The sequence below is a fragment of the Octopus bimaculoides genome, chromosome 26 (assembly GCF_046866305.1).
Source record: "Octopus bimaculoides isolate indiv1 chromosome 26, ASM4686630v1, whole genome shotgun sequence".
Taxonomy (NCBI): Eukaryota; Metazoa; Mollusca; class Cephalopoda; order Octopoda; family Octopodidae; genus Octopus; species Octopus bimaculoides.
The window spans coordinates 13403484-13422661 of NC_142953.1; the positions used below are offsets into that span (position 1 = coordinate 13403484).

At 31.4% G+C, this 19178-nt stretch overlaps 1 protein-coding gene across 1 annotated transcript in view; it reads left to right on the top strand.

Moving 5' to 3' along the window:
• LOC106882795 (ephrin type-B receptor 1-B) overlaps window positions 1-19178 on the top strand; it is a 417752-nt gene that overhangs the window by 378103 nt on the left and 20471 nt on the right. The window contains exon 12 of the mRNA XM_089343023.1: window positions 2259-2350. Coding sequence (XP_089199149.1) covers window positions 2259-2350 — 92 coding nt within the window. The remainder of the gene's footprint in view (window positions 1-2258; window positions 2351-19178) is intronic.

The window sequence follows — 19178 nt, forward strand, 5'->3', positions numbered from 1 at the left end:
AGAAGCAGATAATCATCTAATGATATTTCATCTTAAGCTTCTTTATATTTTTCATGATTTAAAAAACTTTTTTTTTTCACCCCTACCTTGGCTAACTGCTTTAACAAATGTACCTTTTTTTTTACAGTGTTTTTTAAAGGGGTATTTATTTTTGTTTTCGATTCAACAAAAATATATATATTTTTTTTTTGTGCATAATCTCCTTATCAGATACAGGGAATTTTTTTTGTCTGTTCTTTCATAGCTTCTTTCCCCTCTGTGTTTGTGTGTACATACATATGTATGTGTTTGTGTATGCATGTGTGTGTGTGTATATACACACACACACACAAATGTTCTTATTGTACATTGATGCTAGCATATTTGTGTCTATATGTATGTATATAAATATGTGTGTATTTATGTAATGTTTATGTCTGTATATATATGTTTGTATGAGCAGTGATATACATATATATGTATATATATATGTGTGCATATGTATGTTTGTGTGTATATAAGTGTATCTATATCTATGTATGTATATTTATATTGTCATGTGTGTGCGTATATGTATGTTTGTGTATTTAAACATATCTATGCATACCTATGTTCATGTTTATATATAACTATGTGTATATATATATATATATATATATGCATTTCAGTGTACGTGTTTGTGTGTTTTATATATATATATATAGATATTTGTGTATGTTACTTTTGTATTGCTCACCATGCAGTCAGACTGGAGCTAAATATATTGTTATGGTACTTCTTAGACCAGACCTAAGATTTGTTCCTATAAAGGTTCTTTGCCTTCCGATTTAAGCCAGGGATCTCCCTTTAATGACATGTAACCAAACCATACAAATCTATCTGCCTGACTGTGTCCATATGTGTGTGTATTTATGGATCTCTGTGTATAAATGTACATACATACATACATAAATACATATAGTGTTATAATAAGTGCATGTTTGGTATTCTATGGTAAGGTGTATGTATTCAAACTTATAATATTATTGTTAGAAATAGCAGCCAAATCTCCCTTGGAGCTTTACTCTGCTAGCTTGAAAAAAGAACCAGTTTGACAGGATCTAGCCAGCCACTGAACTGCGTTGTGCTTCACTGATGTCTTTGACATGGTTTCTATGGCTTGGATGCCCTTCCTAACACCAACCACATTACAGTGTGAACTGAGTGTCCTTTTCGTATCACTGGTACTAGAGAAGTTACCAGGTAACTTGCAAAAGAGGAAATGAACAGGGTATGGTGGCGAACCCTGCTGTACTCTTTCACCACCACTTTCTCTCACTCTTACTTCCTGTTTCTGTTGTGCCTGTAATTCAAAGGGTCAGCCTTGTGTCACGCTGAATATCCCCGAGAACTACATTAAGGGTACATGTGTCTGTGGAGTGCTCAGCCACTTGCACGTTAATTTCATGAGCAGGCTGTTCCGTTGACCGAATCAACTGGAACCCTCGCCGTCATAAGCGACGGAGTGCCAACAAACAACAACATCCTTGCAAGGTTGGGTGGAATCTTTTGAGGCAGTCATTTACGACAAGATGCTAACCCTTGTTTTTTTGCTAACTCTCATTGTTACATCTTATGACACACAAGGGTACCATGTATTTATTCTAAATATTCAAAGCACACAAGCTCATAATATTGTATTCATCAGTGTATGCGTGTATGTATGTATGTGTGTTTATATATTAATATTGTATTGTGTTAGAAAAAAAATCAATATTTTTAATTTCAGCAAAATCAATCATCCATCGATATTTCGTCATCAATTCGTCAGTTATTACAGCGTTTTTGGTTAAGACACTTGACTCTAATTGCCTTAATGCTTTTCTGCTCTATTTAAGGAAACTATCATCATCATCATTACCATAAAGACCCTCTTCGTCATCATCACTATCATCATTAACTTCATCCTATTCCTCATCATCAACCTCATCTTTATTATCATCGTCATCATCGTCATCACTTTCATCACCCATTTTCATTGTTTTTATTATCAATATATTTGACTTCCTCAATTTAAAAATTAAAATTAATTTTTTTTTAAATTTAAGAAAAAAAAAAATTTCAAAACATTTGTGGAAAATTAAAATAAATTTTAATTTTTATCATTTTATTTGAAATATTTTTAATTTGTGGCTTAATTTTTTTTTTATGTGTGTGTTCAATTTCATTGTTGTTGTAATTTTATTTTTTTTTTAAATTTTTTTTTTGTATTATTTATTTCCCCTCTCTTACATTTATAGGCTTAAGCCGTTTAATATGGGCCGACAGGATGGGTGAGAAAAGTGAGTTTTCACATATAATCCTCCAACCATATGTTCTCTACTCTGAATATTAAAATATTTCGATTCTTTAAAAAAAAAAAAAAAAAAAGAGAAAATTCTAAAAAAAAAAAAATACAAAAATCTGAAAAAAAAAATAGTCACTTGTCTGCACCCTCTCCTTTTTCACTACCACTACCACCACCACCACTACAACTATTACTGTTTCTGCTACTGCCTTCCCCTTGATTCTCTCTCTCTATCTATCTTTAGTTTTCCATGCTGGAAACTCTTTCTATTATTTTGTTTACCTGTATCTCTTCCTCTCTCTCTCTCTCTCTCTCTCTTTCTTTTAGTCCCTTTTACTCTCTCTCATTTTTTCTCTCTCTTTCTCTTTTTATTTCTCTCTTTCCTTTCATGCTTTTGTTCGGTGTTTTAGTATTTAGATTCATATCATTAATATATATTTAGATATGTATATATATATATATATGTGTATATATATATATATATATACACACATACACATACATGCACATATGTATATGTACATGTGTGAATATAATATAGATATATCTATATAAATATATACACACATATACATAGATGTGTATACATGCATATATATAATATATACATATACAAATGTGTGTGTATGTATATATATACATATATATATATATACACATATATATATATACACATATATATATATACATATATATATATATATATATACATATATATATATACATATATATATATATATATATATATACATATATATATACACATATATATATATATGTACATATATATAGTAGAATTAGATAGTTTCTTTGCTTTTTTTGGCTTTTATGGCATTGATGTATTTCGTTGTTTTATTTGCTGTTGTTGTTCTTGTTGTTGTTACATTTTGCTTGCTTTGATTCACCTTACCTCCCCTTGCTTTCCGTTCCTCACCAACATACTCCTTACATTCAACCACCACTGCCACCACCACCACCATCATCATCATCACAACCATTATCTCCACTTTCATATTTTCCTCATTCCTTCCACTCATAGTTTTTGCTCCTTCATTCATTAATCTCCTTCATTACTCTACTGATTCTTTAATCTTGTATTTCATTCTTGTCCCTTAGACGTTTTGTCGTCGTTCTCTTCCTCAATCTCACATTTTTCTACTTCATTATTCTAAAGTCAACTAGGATAGGAAGAGCTCATGTGGCCACTTGGCATGCTAGAAATAATAACCAAATCCTCATCATAAAAGAATAGAAAGAGAAAAACCGATAAATGGTCATAAATGGAGCCTTAATGTTAATATGCAGGCAAGAAAGGTTGACGTAGCAGTAAGTTGGGTGAGTGGATAAGTTCTTTGGGACTAGATTTTTCCTGACTGATGTTTCTGAGTTCAATACTTGACCAAAAGGATAGCTTATCATGACCTGAAAAACAAAACATAGAAAAAATGGGAAAATTGGTAATGACAGCTGGAGAGCTTATTTGATCCTAGATCTTTAGATTCACTGATAGCATGAACAACATCAACATTGCTAGTTTGATTGACCAATTTTCTACATCTCTCTCTCTCTCAGCCATTGCTTTGTTGGTCTCTCTCTCTCTCTCTCTCTAGTGCTTTGCATATTCTGTTTTTCTTTCTTAACTCTCTCCTTTGTTTGTTGCTCACTCAGCTAGAGATAGCAGCCAAATTTCTTTCAAGCCTCATGTTATTGATTCAGATACAAAAAGAGCATATTAGGTAATGTAGCGTCACAAACCCCATAGAAAGACTGGATGGTCATAGCTGGAACGTCTTTGATCATAGGCCTGCATAGTCAGGTTTCACTTAGGGCTAAACACCAATGTTTCTACTAATAATACTGATGGATCCTCTTGTTTGACCGACTTTACTAAGTCTTACGTGGCTGAGTACTCCAGAGATATGTTTACCACTGGATGAATCTATGTGAAACAGTCTAAGATAAAACTAGATCTTTTATTTACAAGAATAGTCTACCTTGAAGTATAGGGTTAGTTAGTTAATATTCGTTTAATACAGGAGCATATATTCTGGGTGTGCTAGGTATGTGCTATGCACCCACTGAAAATGGCAAATTCATTATAAATATTAATTTTCTCATTAATTTAATCTCAAATCTTAATGGAAAATTTTTGTTATATTCCTGATTGAAATATGGTGGCATTGGGTGTGGAAAGTACACCCAACACAACCACCACCATATGCCACTGGAGTGGCTGTGTGGTAAGTAGCTTGCTTACCAACCACATGGTTCTGGGTTCAGTCCCATTGTGTGGCACCTTGAGCAAGTGTCTTCTACTATAGCCTCGGGGCCGCCCAAAGCCTTATGAGTGGATTTGGTAGACAGAAACTGAAAGAAGCTCGTCGTATATATATATATATATGTGTGTGTGTGTGTGTGTGTGTGTGTGTGTGTGTGTGTGTGTATGTTTGTGCGTCTGTGTTTGTCCCCCCAACATCGCTTGACAACCAATGCTAGTGTGTTTACGTCCCCGTAACTTAATGGTTCGGCAAGAGATACCGACAGAATAAGTACTAGGCTTACAAAGAATAAGTCCTGGAGTCGATTTGCTCGACTAAAAGGCGGTGCTCCAGCATGGCCGCAGTCAAATGACTGAAACAAGTAAAAGAATAAAGGAATAAAAGAATATGTATATATAATTCCTCTTGGTTAAATTACCATGACATTTGTGATAAATCTGGACAGTTGGAGTAATAGTGATTAAACCAGATATTTGAATAATGAGTGATTAACCCTTTAGTATTCAAACTACTCTGTCCAATGAAATGCTTATTCATATAGTTTTGAATTAATCATGCATTATCTCATAGCTTTGTGATTTCAATGATGTGATTGTTAATAGAATGATATTTTAGGGTAGGTGTGAAAGGCCAGATATGGCCAGTTTAACCCCTTAGCGTTCAGCTATCTCTGTCAAATGTAATATTTATTTATTCACATTGTACTTGAATTAACCATGCATTATCTCATAGCTTTGACATGTCAATAACGTGATTGCTTACTTTTAGAATGACATCGTAGGGTAGGTGTGAGAGGCTGGACCTGGCCAATTTTGACATAAAACAAGGTAGAATATTTGGGCCGGTTATGGCTGGCTTAAATGCTGAAGGAACATATGACCAGCACATTTGATTTGCATGTGATTAAACTGGACATTTGACTTACAAGTGCAGTCAGTCCACTGGGATATCACAAAGCATCTGTCGATATGATTTCACTTTATAACTCTTGAATCTACTCCTCCTGTTACAATTGGTACTACAACTATCACTCTCTCTATCGATCATCACTATTAATATTACCAAGACTTCCTATAAGCTCGTGTTCCCATCCACTTCAATGTTGTCTGCTCTGTTTGTCTGTGTGGTTTATTTGTTTTGGTTATTCAATTTATGATTTGCTTCATATTGCTGCCTCGCCTATTTGTATTATTTGTTTTCAATGTATATGTCATCAACCATTTTTGGTACTGCTCTTTTGATTTATTGCATACCCACACACACAAACACACACACACACACACACACACACACACACACACACACACATTCATAAAAATACACATACACACACACTCAAGCCCACATGCATGTGCATGAATGGGAGTACATGAATATATTCCCTTATATATAAACACGCAAATGAACACTTCACATGCTCCATCTACACACACACACACACACACGCACACACACACACACACACACACACACACATATATACATCACAGACATCTTTGTATAAGATAACAATATATTCCATATATAGAACACACATCTAAATGCACAAAAGAATTAATGGTAATTCTGTTCAATTATATATTACATACATCAAATATAATTTAAGTGACTCATTACAATTGGCCATATGTTTCTCACTGTAGGAGTGTTTCATTCACTTGAAAATTACTTTACAGACTGAAACAGGAGGCCATCTGTAATGAATCATTCTAATTTAATATATCTTATTATTCTTGACATCTAGTCCTGGCTTGAGGTCTTTAAATGAGAAATGTCTCTAGCTCATAATTAGTATTTCCAACACACACACACACATGCCTTTACACACAATAATTGATGGTAATGCTGGTGATGAAATTGCTATTAAAAGATGTAAAATGTCTGCAAGAAGCAGTGTGTTCGCTTTTTTGAATTGTGCCTTTAATTTTGCTTTATCATAATCCCACCCCACTAGAACAATTTTGTCTTTTATTTTTTTTGCTGGTCCCCAATACCCTAATATCCTTTCACCCTGCCTTTTGATGTGAATGGAGCCTTAATGTTAATATGCAGGCAAGAAAGGTTGACGTAGCAGTAAGTTGGGTGAGTGGATAAGTTCTTTGGGACTAGATTTTTCCTGACTGATGTTTCTGAGTTCAATACTTGACCAAAGTGATAGCTTATCTTTCAGCCCTTGCACTGATGCACACATCTACCGCTTCCACACTTAGATAGGACAAACATATAGCTATATAGATATTTCAAAAAATTTTAACAAAAACACAACAAACAGAAAATTCTACAAGAAACATAACAAACAGAAAAGTCGTAGCTAATTTCTCATCAGTCAATGTCTAAAAGATCATTACAATTTCGTGCCTTTAACGCCGATATTGTTCACTCTTGGTGGTGGTGCCAGTGATGAGAAGCCACTGGGAACAGCTAATGAATGTAGAGGACAATGACGAAAACAAACAACAAAATAAAATATACAACAAAAAAAGCTGTGTGGCTGCAAGATTGTGTGTGTGTGTGTGTGTATGCATATTAAGTAAAAGGGATTAAAAAATTCAGGTAGATATCTATAAAGCACTCAGTGTTAACCTTTAGCACACTGTAGATGCATCATGTCTATGATAGAAAAGGTTATTTATCATATACAGTTAGCACTGCTCTCTGCTGCTGCTGTTCAGAATTCACACTTGTGTTTGTTCAGGTGACAATTTTCAAGATGGCTGTGTCTATAGAATGAGATCTTACTATCCATCCTTGGATAAGATTTAGTATTTTGTCAGCTGTATAGTTTTCTGAGTGACAGATACTCGCCCTTGCAAATCTGAATAATACAGTTGATTTACTCTGCTTGTATGATACTCAAAGTTTTAGTCAGTCAGTGCTAACAGAACTCATCATCATCATCATTTAACGTCTGTTTTCCATGTTGGCATGGGTTTGATGGGTTGACTGGAACAGGTAAGCTGGAGAGCTGCACCATGGTTCCAGTCTGAATTGGCAGGGTTTCTATGGCTAGATGCCCTTCCTAAAGCCAACTGCTCCAAGAGTGTAATGGGTGCTTTTTACGTGCCACTGGCACAGGTGCCATTTACATGACACTAGCAGTGGCTACGTCTACAATTTCCCGGGTGCCACTTACATCACACTGACAATGACCTTCAAAGGTTGGCACAAAGCCAGCAAGTTCAGAGAATGGAATGAGTCAATTATATTGACACCGGTGTGTAGCCAGTACTTATTTCATCGACCTTGGAGGGTGGAAAAGCAAAGCTGACTGTGGCAGAATTTGAACTCAGAATGTTTCCCGGCTCACCACCTTAGTGCTAAAACTAATATTAATAACACATATACATATGATATCCCTCCATAATGAATATATTTGCTTGCATTTGTCATTACCTAGGGTAGGTGTGAAAGGCCAGATATGGCCAGTTTAACCCCTTAGCGTTCAGCTATCTCTGTCAAAAGTAATATTTATTTATTCACATTGTACTTGAATTAACCATGCATTATCTCATAGCTTTGAGATGTCAATAACGTGATTGCTTACTTTTAGAATGACATCGTAGGGTAGGTGTGAGAGGCTGGATCTGGCCAATTTTGACATAAAACAAGGTAGAATATTTGGGCCGGTTATGCATGTGGGCAAATAAATTCACACACACACACACACACACACACACACACACACACACACACACACACACACACACACACACACACACACACACACACATACAGTGAAAATAATGAGTAAACGTTAGTTAAATTAATTAGAGGAGAGTGAAAATCTAGATTCAGCTTCTGTTATGTTCCTTTCCAATGCTTCATGTTCTGTGAAAATTGTCGGTCTGCTGCTTTGTTTTATTTATTTATTTATTAATTTCTTAATTTATTATTTTTTTTCATTATTTCCACACTTGAATGCTTATGTGTGTATGTTTAAATAGTTATACTCACACATGCACACACACACACACACACACACACACACACACACACACACACACACACACACACACACACACAAACATATATGTTACACAAATTTGTGCACTCATATGTATGTGTTTGTGTGTTTATATATATATACATATGTGTGTGTGTGTGTGTGTGTGTGTGTGTGTGTGTGTAAGCTGTAAAGCATGACACGTAATGAAAGTTTGGGCTCAGTAATATGTCCTACACTCCACCCCTATACCCAGTGCTGTAATGGCATGAGACATCAAACCACGGGATGGGGCAGTGTGCAGAATATGAGCCATGTAATAGTATCAGTGGAACACAGTGAACATATAGTGTTTAGCAAAAGCACTGAAAAGGTGAATTAACAAGATAATATAATGTTTCAACAAGCAATTATGTAATCTTGGCAGTAATTTGCCAAAACATGTGTATGTTTTATAAAAACATGAAATAACATGTTTTCAATATTTTATTGCTACTGCTACTACAGCTGCTACTACAGCTGCTACTACTACTACTACTATATATATATATATATATATATATATATATATATATATATATATATATAATATGGAGATGATTGTGTGTGTAAGTATATATATATATATATATATATATATATTAATGACTAGCAAGGACATAGTATTTCATTTTGCAATATACCAAATATATTAAAGGCTTACAAGCCAATATCATGCCATACTGTAGTATTAGCAGCGTGATCTCATTTTTAAGTTTAATTCTATAGATTTTCTATAGAATTCAAAGCCGGCACTGAAAGTTATGCCATGTGTATGAACATGTCTATGTAAACAGTGAAATTGAAGAATTCTGTAGAAAATATAACTTTCATTGATGGTTTTGAATTCTATTGAAGGTCTCGAGAGATAAACTTAAACATGATATATATATATATATATATATATATATATATATATATAGGCGTAGGAGTGGCTGTGTATAGGCGTAGGAGTGGCTGTGTGGTAAGTAGCTTGCTTACCAACCCCATGGTCCCGGGTTCAGTCCCACTGCGTGGCATCTTGGGCAAGTGTCTTCTACTATAGCCTCGGGCTGACCAAAGCCTTGTGAGTGGATTTGGTAGACGGAAACTGAAAGAAGCCCGTCGTATATATGTATATATATATATATATATGATATATATGTATGTGTTTGTGTGTCTGTGTTTGTCCCCCCAACATTGCTTGACAACCGATGCTGGTGTGTTTATGTCCCCGTAACTTAGCGGTTCAGCAAAAGAGACCGATAGAATAAGTACTAGGCTTCTAAAGAATAAGTCCTGGGGTCGATTTGCTCGACTAAAGGTGGTGCTCCAGCATGGCCACAGTCAAAAGACTGAAACAAGTAAAAGAGTAAAAGAGATATATACATAAAAGAGACCACTAAGTGGTCTGTTAAGTACTATAATCCTTTTAGGATCTCAGAAAATTTTTTTCTGAACCTTCTGATTCTTTTAATGTGCTAGTTTCCTGGTATTAAATTGATATTAATTAATATCAAATTTTTACCCTATTATGTTTTACATATATATATATATATATATATATATATATATATATATAGTTGCTTCTCTGTGAGGCAAAACCACAAACTCAGGAATGAAACATCTCATAGGTTTCTCCGTAGAGATTTTGACAATGTTTTCTTTTCAAACAGTCCAAGATGCAGGGTTTGGTTCAAGAAGTACCTGCTATATACATACATATACACATCAAAAATGCAATCGTGGTACCCGCCTCTTTTACGAAGAGAATATTACCTTCCTTCAATAAAAAGCCCAAACCACATCAGTATTGTTTAAGTATTAATATCATTCTTTTTATATTAAATGCGATATTTTAAAAATTCCTCTTTTACAGATCTCAGTATTATCTCCTCCTGCGCTCCCCCCAACATTTCCTTTCTCTCATATTTGGGGATTTTTGTTTTAAATTTATTCTAGATTTTTTTTTTCTAGGTGGTTGGAGACTGAATTCTTTTACTACTGTCCTTTTAAAAAAAAAAAAAAAATTTGTTGATATATTTCTTTCTATTATCATAATAATCACCATCATGACCTCCAGAATCAATAGCAATCATCATCATCATCATCATCATCATATTCCACCTCCATCGTTTTCACCAGCAACATCATAATGACTACCATTCCTCCACCATTCAACTTGCTAGAAATAATAGTCAATCAAATCTACCTCAGGACACATCATCTTTAAACGAAGGCAAAAAAAAAAAAAAAAAAAAATGAATGAAATACTCATAAGGAAAGACTGGATGGTCATGGGTGGAACATTTTTGATTGTGTGTCTCTCCTGGATCAGGGCAGACCTGGGGTTAAGTACTATCATAACAATAACAATAATAATGACAAAAACTTGTTATCACCATCACCATCAATACCACGATCATTAATAATGTCTACACCTTTAATTATACATGTATTATAAATCCTGGATGATTTAGTTTTCATTTCTATTTTATTATTATTATTGTTGTTGTTGTTGTTGTTGTTGTTGTTGTTATTAGTAATTTCTCTAACATGTTTTATTATGAATCATACTTATTGTGTTGATGTTATTTTTTTAAATATATCATTTGTTAAAAATTTTGGTAATATCCCATTATTCATTATCCTTGAGACAAATAATAAATGTATTATTATTATTATTATTATTATCAGTTTATCCATCCATTGTCCATTGCAATTAGCTACAGCTTCTTGTGTTCTTTTCTTTTTAAAAGTTAGTTAAGAAAATCTGTATAAGAGATGAAAGCAGCATTTATACTGAGAAGTGGCCCCAGCTAGAGTGCTTTTCACAAAGCACCGGCACAAGCACTTTTCTCATGCCAATGGCACAAGTACTTTTTATGAGGTGCAAGAATGAGTGCTTACACTGAGCTGGCACGAGCCATAAAGGACTTGCCTTATATGTGTGTCTGTGTGTGTGTGGGTGTGTGTATATATATATATATATATATATATATATATATATATAGCAATAAGAAAATGGAGGGGAATATGTGGTACTCATCAACTTGAAGACAATGTATCATGTCAATTTGCCTGTTTATTTTTCAACTAAGAGGAAAGGACAATAAATAAACAGGCAAATTGACATAATACAATGTCTGCAAGTTGATGAATACCACATATTCCCCTCCATTTTCTTATTGCTATATAAATTAAGGGTAAAATTTTCGTTTACGTGCACCTATTCATTGCACTTAGTAAAAACACTAGTGTAATAGTAATTGGATATCCTTCCGGCAGTATATTGGATAGATATTATCCCTTAGTGGGTTGGATTCACAACCCCTAACTTTCTTGGTATATATATATATATATATATATGTATATATATATATACACACACTTTGTGTCAGTGAAAATATACATATTTGTGTGTATATAAATATAAAACAGAGTTATTGGTAAAGGATTATCAATCTAGGAAAATAAGCTCTCTGGTGGCACAACAGCTAACAAAATCTTTGAAATTAGTAAAGAACTCCAAGTATTCTTATGACAGGGTCCAAGGTTCAATTGAGAAACCTATCAGTAACGAACCTATAATGATTACTGGAAACAGCTGTAAGCCATATTTACTCCAATAAAGGAAAAGTATATAATGACCGTGTGTATGTATATATATATATATATATATATATATATATGTGAATTGAATGTAAAGACTCAATAACATACGAAGGTGAGGTGTACAAATAAATCCTATTGAACAATTTCTTTTGGAATCATTAAATTTCATTTTACTTTACCAATTCCTTTGAGAATGTCTCAAAGTCACTCTCTCATAACATGTATCCTTCCACCCCATGAAAGAACTATAATCAAATTGTATAAGTTATTTATCTAATTCGGTAATTAATCACACCAACAGTTTCAATAGTTATCAGTGTTTGTCACTACTACTACTGCTGTTTGAGCTACTATGACTACTAATGGTAGAACATAATAATAATAATAATGATAATATATAATCACCATTTATTTATTGTACTAAATCCAAATATATATCTTACACTCTTATAAAGATATATATATATATATATATATATATATATAGATATTTATATATATTTATATATATATATATTTATATATATATATATTTATATATATATATATATATATATTTATATTTATATATATTTATATTTATATATATTTATATATATATATATATATATATATATATTTATATATATATATATTTATATATATATATATTTATATATATATATATTTATATATATATTTATATATATATTTATATATATATATATATTTATATATATATTTATATATATATATATATTTATATATATATTTATATATATATATATATTTATATATATATTTATATATATATATATATTTATATATATATTTATATATATATATATTTATATATATATTTATATATATATATATTTATATATATATTTATATATATATATATTTATATATATATTTATATATATATATATTTATATATATATTTATATATATATATATATTTATATACATATTTATATATATATATATATATATATTTATATATATATTTATATTTATATATATTTATATTTATATATATTTATATTTATATATATTTATATTTATATATATTTATATTTATATATATTTATATATATATATATTTATATATATATATATATTTATATATATATATATATTTATATATATATATATATTTATATATATATATATATTTATATATATATATATATTTATATATATATATATATTTATATATATATATATATTTATATATATATTTATATATTTATATATATATTTATATATATATATATTTATATATATATTTATATATATATATATATATTCACATAGCAACCAGATCACCCTCATATATTTATACAATATTTGAAGTAAATTTAAGTATTTTAATTTTCTCATAAAAAATTGTTGCTGCTTTGGTGGCCTAATAGGTAAGGGTGTTTAGAAATAATAGCAAAATACTCTAGTGGAGGTTTCAAATCTCTGCCAGAAATTACAAGATGACTTATTAAATATTTTTATCTAAGCAACCACATTTTCATCAACAAAAATATTGTGTGTGAAGAAGGGAGTCAAAAACAGCCTTGACATAGTAACCAAATCTCATTCAACTCTTTGTAGTAAACCCAGTAATTGAAATAAATTTAAATATCTTAATTTTCACAATAGAATTATTGTTGCTTTGGTGGCCTGACAGGTCAGGAGGATTCAAATCTCTGCCAGGAATTACAAAAGACATTATTAAATACTTTTATTTAAGCAACCAAATTTCACTCATCAAAAACATTGTGTGTGTGTGTGTGTGTGCAAAGAAGGGGCCACAAGGCAGCCTTCACATAATAACCAGATCACCCTCATATATTTATACAATATTTGAAGTAAATTTAAGTATCTTAATTTTCTCATAAAAATTGTTGCTGCTTTGGTGGCCCAGTGGGTAAGGGTGTTTAAAAGTAGTAACAAGACACAAGCAGAGGTTTCTAATCCCTGCCAGGAATTACAGGGTGGTCTTATTAAACATTTTCATTTTTTCTCTCTAGAGATAAAAAAAAAAATGAAAAATTTTAGTAAGACTCCTTAATGCAGGCCGTGGGTAGGATTGAACCCGCCCCACGATGTTCAATGTGGCTGTCTGATTATGCCTCTACCCACGAGACCACCAAGACAACCAACAATAAATCAGTAAGTTAAGTGATATTTAAATCTATCATAACTAAAGATAAAACAAAAAAACTATCTCATCACAGCTGTAGCTCAGCAATTAATGCCAAATTGTATATATATAACATATATATAATTACGTATATATATATATGTAATTATGTAGATATATATATATAATTACATAGATATATATATATATATATATTACGTATATATATATATATATATATATATATATATATATACATATATATTACTATATATTTTTATTTTGTTTTTTTTTATTTATGTGTTTCAGCCAAGTGGCCCAATAGGTAAGGGTGTTTAGAAATAATAGCAAAATACTCTAGAGGAGGTTTCAAATCTCTGCCAGAAATTACAAGCTGTCTTATTAAATATTTTTTATCTAAGCAACCACATTTTCATCGACAAAAATATTATGTGTGAAGAAGGGAGTCAAAAACAGCCTTGACATAGTAACCAAATCTCATTCAACTCTTTGTAGTAAGCCCAGTAATTGAAATAAATTTAAATATCTTCATTTTCACAATAGAATTATTGTTGCTTTGGTGGCCTGACAGGTCAGGATGTTTAGAAGTGGAGGTTTCAAATCTCTGCCAGGAATTACAAAAGACATTATTAAATACTTTTATTTAAGCAACCAAATTTCACTCATCAAAAACATTGTGTGTGTGTGTGTGTGTGTGCAAAGAAGGGGCCACAAGGCAGCCTTCACATAATAACAAGATCACCCTCATATATTTATACAATATTAGAAGTAAATTTAAGTATCTTAATTTTCTCATAAAAATTGTTGCTGCTTTGGTGGCCCAGTGGGTAAGGGTGTTTAAAAGTAGTAACAAGACACAAGCAGAGGTTTCTAATCCCTGCTAGGAATTACAGGGTGGTCTTATTAAACATTTTCATTTTTTCTCTCTAGAGATAAAAAAAAAAATGAAAAATTTTAGTAAGACTCCTTAATGCAGGCCGTGGGTAGGATTGAACCCGCCCCACGATGTTCAATGTGGCTGTCTGATTATGCCTCTACCCACGAGACCACCAAGACAACCAACAATAAATCAGTAAGTTAAGTGATATTTAAATCTATCATAACTAAAGATAAAACAAAAAAACTATCTCATCACATCTGTAGCTCAGCAATTAATCCCAAATTGTATATATATAACATATATATAATTACGTATATATATATATGTATATATATACACACATTACTTGCTGAGCTACAGCTGTGATGAGATAGTTTTTTTGTTTTATCTTTAGTTATGATAGATTTAAATATCACTTAACTTACTGATTTATTGTTGGTTGTCTTGGTGGTCTCGTGGGTAGAGGCATAATCAGACAGCCACATTGAACATCGTGGGGCGGGTTCAATCCTACCCACGGCCTGCATTAAGGAGTCTTACTAAAATTTTTCATTTTTTTTTTTATCTCTAGAGAGAAAAAATGAAAATGTTTAATAAGACCACCCTGTAATTCCTAGCAGGGATTAGAAACCTCTGCTTGTGTCTTGTTACTACTTTTAAACACCCTTACCCACTGGGCCACCAAAGCAGCAACAATGTTTATGAGAAAATTAAGATACTTAAATTTACTTCTAATATTGTATAAATATATGAGGGTGATCTTGTTATTATGTGAAGGCTGCCTTGTGGCCCCTTCTTTGCACACACACACACACACACACACACACACACACACACACAATGTTTTTGATGAGTGAAATTTGGTTGCTTAAATAAAAGTATTTAATAATGTCTTTTGTAATTCCTGGCAGAGATTTGAAACCTCCACTTCTAAACATCCTGACCTGTCAGGCCTCCAAAGCAACAATAATTCTATTGTGAAAATGAAGATATTTAAATTTATTTCAATTACTGGGCTTACTACAAAGAGTTGAATGAGATTTGGTTACTATGTCAAGGCTGTTTTTGACTCCCTTCTTCACACATAATATTTTTGTCGATGAAAATGTGGTTGCTTAGATAAAAAATATTTAATAAGACATCTTGTAATTTCTGGCAGAGATTTGAAACCTCCACTAGAGTATTTTGCTATTATTTCTAAACACCCTTACCTATTGGGCCACTTGGCTGAAACACAAAAATAAAAAATAAAAAAATATATAGTAATATATATGTGTGTGTATATATATATATATATACGTAATTACATATATATATACGTAATTATATATACAATTTGGGATTACTTGCTGAGCTACAGCTGTGATGAGATAGTTTTTTTGTTTTATCTTTAGTTATGATAGATTTAAATATCACTTAAGTTACTGATTTAGTGTTGGTTGTCTTGGTGGTCTTGTGGGTAGAGGCATAATCAGACAGCCACATTGAACATCGTGGGGCGGGTTCAATCCTACCCACGGCCTGCATTAAGGAGTCTTACTAAAATTTTTCATTTTTTTTTTTTATCTCTAGAGAGAAAAAATGAAAATGTTTAATAAGACCACCCTGTAATTCCTGGCAGGGATTAGAAACCTCTGCTTGTGTCTTGTTACTACTTTTAAACACCCTTACCCACTGGGCCACCAAAGCAGCAACAATTTTTATGAGAAAATTAAGATACTTAAATTTACTTCTAATATTGTATAAATATATGAGGGTGATCTTGTTATTATGTGAAGGCTGCCTTGTGGCCCCTTCTTTGCACACACACACACACACACACAATGTTTTTGATGAGTGAAATTTGGTTGCTTAAATAAAAGTATTTAATAATGTCTTTTGTAATTCCTGGCAGAGATTTGAAACCTCCACTTCTAAACATCCTGACCTGTCAGGCCACCAAAGCAACAATAATTCTATTGTGAAAATGAAGATATTTAAATTTATTTCAATTACTGGGCTTACTACAAAGAGTTGAATGAGATTTGGTTACTATGTCAAGGCTGTTTTTGACTCCCTTCTTCACACATAATATTTTTGTCGATGAAAATGTGGTTGCTTAGATAAAAAATATTTAATAAGACATCTTGTAATTTCTGGCAGAGATTTGAAACCTCCACTAGAGTATTTTGCTATTATTTCTAAACACCCTTACCTATTGGGCCACTTGGCTGAAACACAAAAATAAAAAATAAAAAAATATATAGTAATATATATGTGTGTGTATATATATATATATATACGTAATTACATATATATATACGTAATTATATATACAATTTGGGATTACTTGCTGAGCTACAGCTGTGATGAGATAGTTTTTTTGTTTTATCTTTAGTTATGATAGATTTAAATATCACTTAAGTTACTGATTTAGTGTTGGTTGTCTTGGTGGTCTCGTGGGTAGAGGCATAATCAGACAGCCACATTGAACATCGTGGGGCGGGTTCAATCCTACCCACGGCCTGCATTAAGGAGTCTTACTAAAATTTTTCATTTTTTTTTTTATCTCTAGAGAGAAAAAATGAAAATGTTTAATAAGACCACCCTGTAATTCCTGGCAGGGATTAGAAACCTCTGCTTGTGTCTTGTTACTACTTTTAAACACCCTTACCCACTGGGCCACCAAAGCAGCAACAATTTTTATGAGAAAATTAAGATACTTAAATTTACTTCTAATATTGTATAAATATATGAGGGTGATCTTGTTATTATGTGAAGGCTGCCTTGTGGCCCCTTCTTTGCACACACACACACACACACACAATGTTTTTGATGAGTGAAATTTGGTTGCTTAAATAAAAGTATTTAATAATGTCTTTTGTAATTCCTGGCAGAGATTTGAAACCTCCACTTCTAAACATCCTGACCTGTCAGGCCACCAAAGCAACAATAATTCTATTGTGAAAATGAAGATATTTAAATTTATTTCAATTACTGGGCTTACTACAAAGAGTTGAATGAGATTTGGTTACTATGTCAAGGCTGTTTTTGACTCCCTTCTTCACACATAATATTTTTGTCGATGAAAATGTGGTTGCTTAGATAAAAAATATTTAATAAGACATCTTGTAATTTCTGGCAGAGATTTGAAACCTCCACTAGAGTATTTTGCTATTATTTCTAAACACCCTTACCTATTGGGCCACTTGGCTGAAACACATAAATAAAAAATAATAAAATATATAGTAATATATATGTGTGTGTATATATATATATATATATATACGTAATATATATATATATATATATATATATATATATATATATATATATATATATACGTAATATATATATATATATACGTAAATATATATATATATATAAATAAATATATATATATATAAATATATATATATGTATAAATAAATATATATATATATGTATAAATAAATATTTCGTATGTGTATTTCGTGTGCAAGATTCTTGATGTGGATACGTGTGTTGAAAGAAATACAATTAAACCTTGGGAGAGGCATTATGCCGGTAATAAACACACGCACTGGTTCAGTCCTTTATTAATTTAATTTATATAGTTTTTTGTTAAATTATTTCATTGCACTCTTGCAATCTCTTCAGTAACTTGTCTCTCCTCTTCCATTTATTTTGAATATATGATCTGGCGTTGTTTTGGCGTTGTTTCGAAACTGTTTGGTATGAGCATGTGAGTGTGTGCAAGTTCGTATAAATGGAAGTGGAGAGACAAGTTACTGAAGAGATTGCAAGAGTGCAATGAAATAATTTAACAAAAAACTATATAAATTAAATTAATAAAGGACTGAACCAGTGCGTGTGTTTATTACCGGCATAATGCCTCTCCCAAGGTTTAATTGTATAAACAAATATATATATATATAAATATATATATATATATATAAATATATATATATGTATAAATAAATATATATATATATAAATATATATATATATATATAAATATATATATATGTATAAATAAA